The 3,072-nt window shown below is 46.6% G+C and overlaps 1 protein-coding gene across 1 annotated transcript; it reads right to left on the reverse strand.

Annotated features, from left to right (window-relative positions):
- Positions 1–597: 597 nt before the first annotated feature.
- Positions 598–1,619, reverse strand: LOC107301628 (myeloid-associated differentiation marker-like protein 2). Its single transcript, XM_015830825.1, has one exon. It carries the CDS (start codon positions 1,562–1,564, stop codon positions 662–664), a length of 903 nt encoding a protein of 300 aa, XP_015686311.1. The 5' UTR covers positions 1,565–1,619; the 3' UTR covers positions 598–661.
- Between the last annotated feature and the right edge of the window lie 1,453 nt (positions 1,620–3,072).

The raw sequence follows: 3,072 nt of genomic DNA on the forward strand, positions 1-3,072 counted from the left end.
CTTCTTGAAGGACTGCAGATTGAGAACGAAAGTCTAGAAGTAATTGTTTTGAAAACACAGCAGCCTTTCTGTTGCAGTTGTCAGTTACAGTGTCAACATATTTTTCAAACAGCTCCCAGCAAGAATACCCCAATACTCCCCACCCAGCACATGCATAGAGAAATTCACCTTTGTCTGGAGGAATGTTGAAGTTGAAATGGTTTCATCATCTTCATGATGATTTACTCCTTCCCACTGTGGAATAGCTGACAATACCTACCAGGTTTATAAAAAAGGTACTATGTTTTCCTTCAACAAAAACTTATCTTAGGATGAGCAAATGCTTTTTTTCTGGCATTTGAACTGCCTTTCCATTTCTGCTAAAGTTTAAATTACTCAGGAGTCCTTCCAACAAATAAGAGCCCAAAATCTATTTCTGAATTCATAGTATTAAATCTATGAGAACTGGATGTTACAATAAACCTGTCTGTGAGCTAGAATTCTGAAGATGTTTCATTTATGGCCCATCAGACCACATTACATATTTTTTTCAAACCATCCTGTTTTCCCCCATGGATACACCTCAAGTTCATTCTTTGTCTGTCACAGTTGGCTTTGTAACGGGTCCCAACCCTCTCATTCTTGAAGTAATTTAAGATTCTTGTAGCATCCGAGCTGAGCATTAGTGAGCTGAGACAAAGCGGATACGCTGCGAGTATGCTAAATCCACCATGTAGAGTACTAGGTTCACATAGGTGAATACCGCAATGACCACTTGGTTGTCCCATGGACACATCGCTCGGGAACACTGGTAGGGACGTTGTGGGGAGCCATATTTACTATCAAAGCAGAAAATCGGCCATATCACTGCAGCGCTCACGTACATCAGGATAGCCACGAATGTGTAAACGACCACAAAGTGCTCAAAGGGGCATTTCAGCGTTGCTGTCTTTCCTGTGACGTTGAGAGCCACCACCACCACAGTCACCACAAAGCAGAAGCTGTAAACAGCCACACACCACTGGGTAGCTGCGTACTTATTGTATTGGCTGTCCTTCGCCAGAGCGCCAAAGATGATGCATGCTACAAAGGACTGGACAATTTTCAAGAGGCCTGAAACTGTGGCCATATAACTTGTTACCTGTCCTGGTTTGGCCCTTGTTAAAAATACTTCTGCGGCATAGGCCCCAAACAGAAGCCCTGCAAACACACTACTGGCAATGCGGAAGTTTCTCACCTCGCAACTATTGGAATCGCAGTCAAACTGGACGTAGAGTGGATAGATCACAGCGGCGGTGACGGACATGAGGGTGGCGAGCATGGCAAAAGCAGCTGTGAAATTCCCCCAGGAGATGCTTAGGCAGCTATGGAGGTGAGTAAATTCGCAGGTGACGATGAAGACGGTGACGGCAAAGCAAAAGCACCAGACCGATATACAGAAAGAGCCGTAGGCTGCGCTGAATCCCCCTCGGTGGGCCACAAGGCTGAATGTAGCACATCCAAACATGGCCTGCAAGAGTCGAGCGACTCCCACCCAAGAGGCCACTGCATCCACATTGAGGTATGTCCTGCTTGATCTCTCCATTGCTGGATCAGAAGTCCTAGGTTCCCTTTTGTGGTTGGATCTGGTTCCTCTTGTCCTTGTCCTATCAGAAGCTCAATGACTACGGTAAGCAGGAAATGCCGCGAGAAGAAGCTCTGTATCCCCTCCACCCAAATCTTTGCTGGCTGCTATTTATGCGGCAGGCATAGTACGTGTTTCTGACAGCTTTTGGAGACGGATTTGCCTCTGCAGTAAAAGTATTGACCTGTCTTTGTCTGTGCTGCAGTTACGATCCATCAAACTTGCCCTGCTGGGTTCTGCACACCGAGCACTCTCGCTTGCACTCCTGTTACTTTTTCTTCTCTGTCTCAACTGGTCACTTTTTCCCAAGTGACTCGCAGGAGGTTTGTTTCAGTTGCACAGCTGCAGCTCTCAACCCTGTGCTGTAAAGGGCCAGCATATAAATAGAAGACTATATTAATAGACTTATCCAGGATGGAATGAATTGCATGGAGCGTGCAGGAATGAGAAGCTGGTTTTAGCTACATCCAGAGCAGCTTCGTGTGTTACCCCTTTCATCTTTGGGGCAGAAATAAACTAAAATAATTTGAATGGCAAAAGACAAGTAATCCAGCAGGAAACGAGGATGGGAAAGGCATCGAATGCAAAAATACAGATATATTGCATCTTTGCATTAGAGCAGTGGTTCTCAACCTGTGGGTCGATCGACCATTTCACGGGGGTCGCCAAGCAAGGCTGTCCGCCATTTTTTTTGTCTGCCATTTTTTTTGTCCGCCATTTTTCCCCCCTTTTCCGGCGGGTGCCTTACCTCCCTTGGGCTGGGCCAGCTGGTGGTCGGCCTGCTCCGTCTCTGCCACTTGCCAGCTACGCCTCGGCCAGCGCAGGGGGCGGAACCACGCATGCGCGGCGCTCCCGGGCAGGGAAAGTCCTCGACTTACGACCGGTTGGGTAGTCCTCGACTTACGACCGGTTTAGTCCTCGATTTACGACCGGTTGGGGTCGCAGCATTAAAAAGGTTGAGAACCACTGCATTAGAGGTACATTGCATATACTTTTCCGTCAAAATGCTGAACTCATGGCCTATTAAAATAATCCTTAACTTATAACCATTTGTTTAGTGACTATTCAAAGTTACACCAGCATTGAAAAAAGCGACTTACGGCAGATCTTGCTGCAGCATCCCCATAGTCATGTGATCAAAACTTGGGCTCTTGGCAACTGGAATGTATTTATGGTAGTTGCAGCGTCCCAGGATCACGAGATCACCATTTGCAATTTCAGCCTTCAGCTTTTGACAAGGAAAGTCAACGGGGGAAGCCAGTTTCACTCAACAACCATGTGATTCACTTAACAACTGCAGTGATTCACTCAATAACCACGGGCAAAACGGTTGTAAGATTGGGCATGACTCATTTAACAGCTGCCTTGTTAGCAGTGTAACTTCTGGCCAAAGTTGTGGTCATAGGTTGAGGACTACCTGAGCACCTAAACAATCAGCATGGTTCATGGATGGGAAAGCACATTGGCTG

Source organism: Protobothrops mucrosquamatus, unplaced genomic scaffold (assembly GCF_001527695.2).
Source record: "Protobothrops mucrosquamatus isolate PMUCROS unplaced genomic scaffold, P.Mucros_1.0 scaffold15178, whole genome shotgun sequence".
Taxonomy (NCBI): Eukaryota; Metazoa; Chordata; class Lepidosauria; order Squamata; family Viperidae; genus Protobothrops; species Protobothrops mucrosquamatus.

What these genes read in the sequence shown, in the direction of transcription:
- LOC107301628 (XM_015830825.1), bottom strand. Translation starts at nt 1,564, where the DNA reads ATGGAGAGATCAAGCAGGACATACCTCAATGTGGATGCAGTGGCCTCT.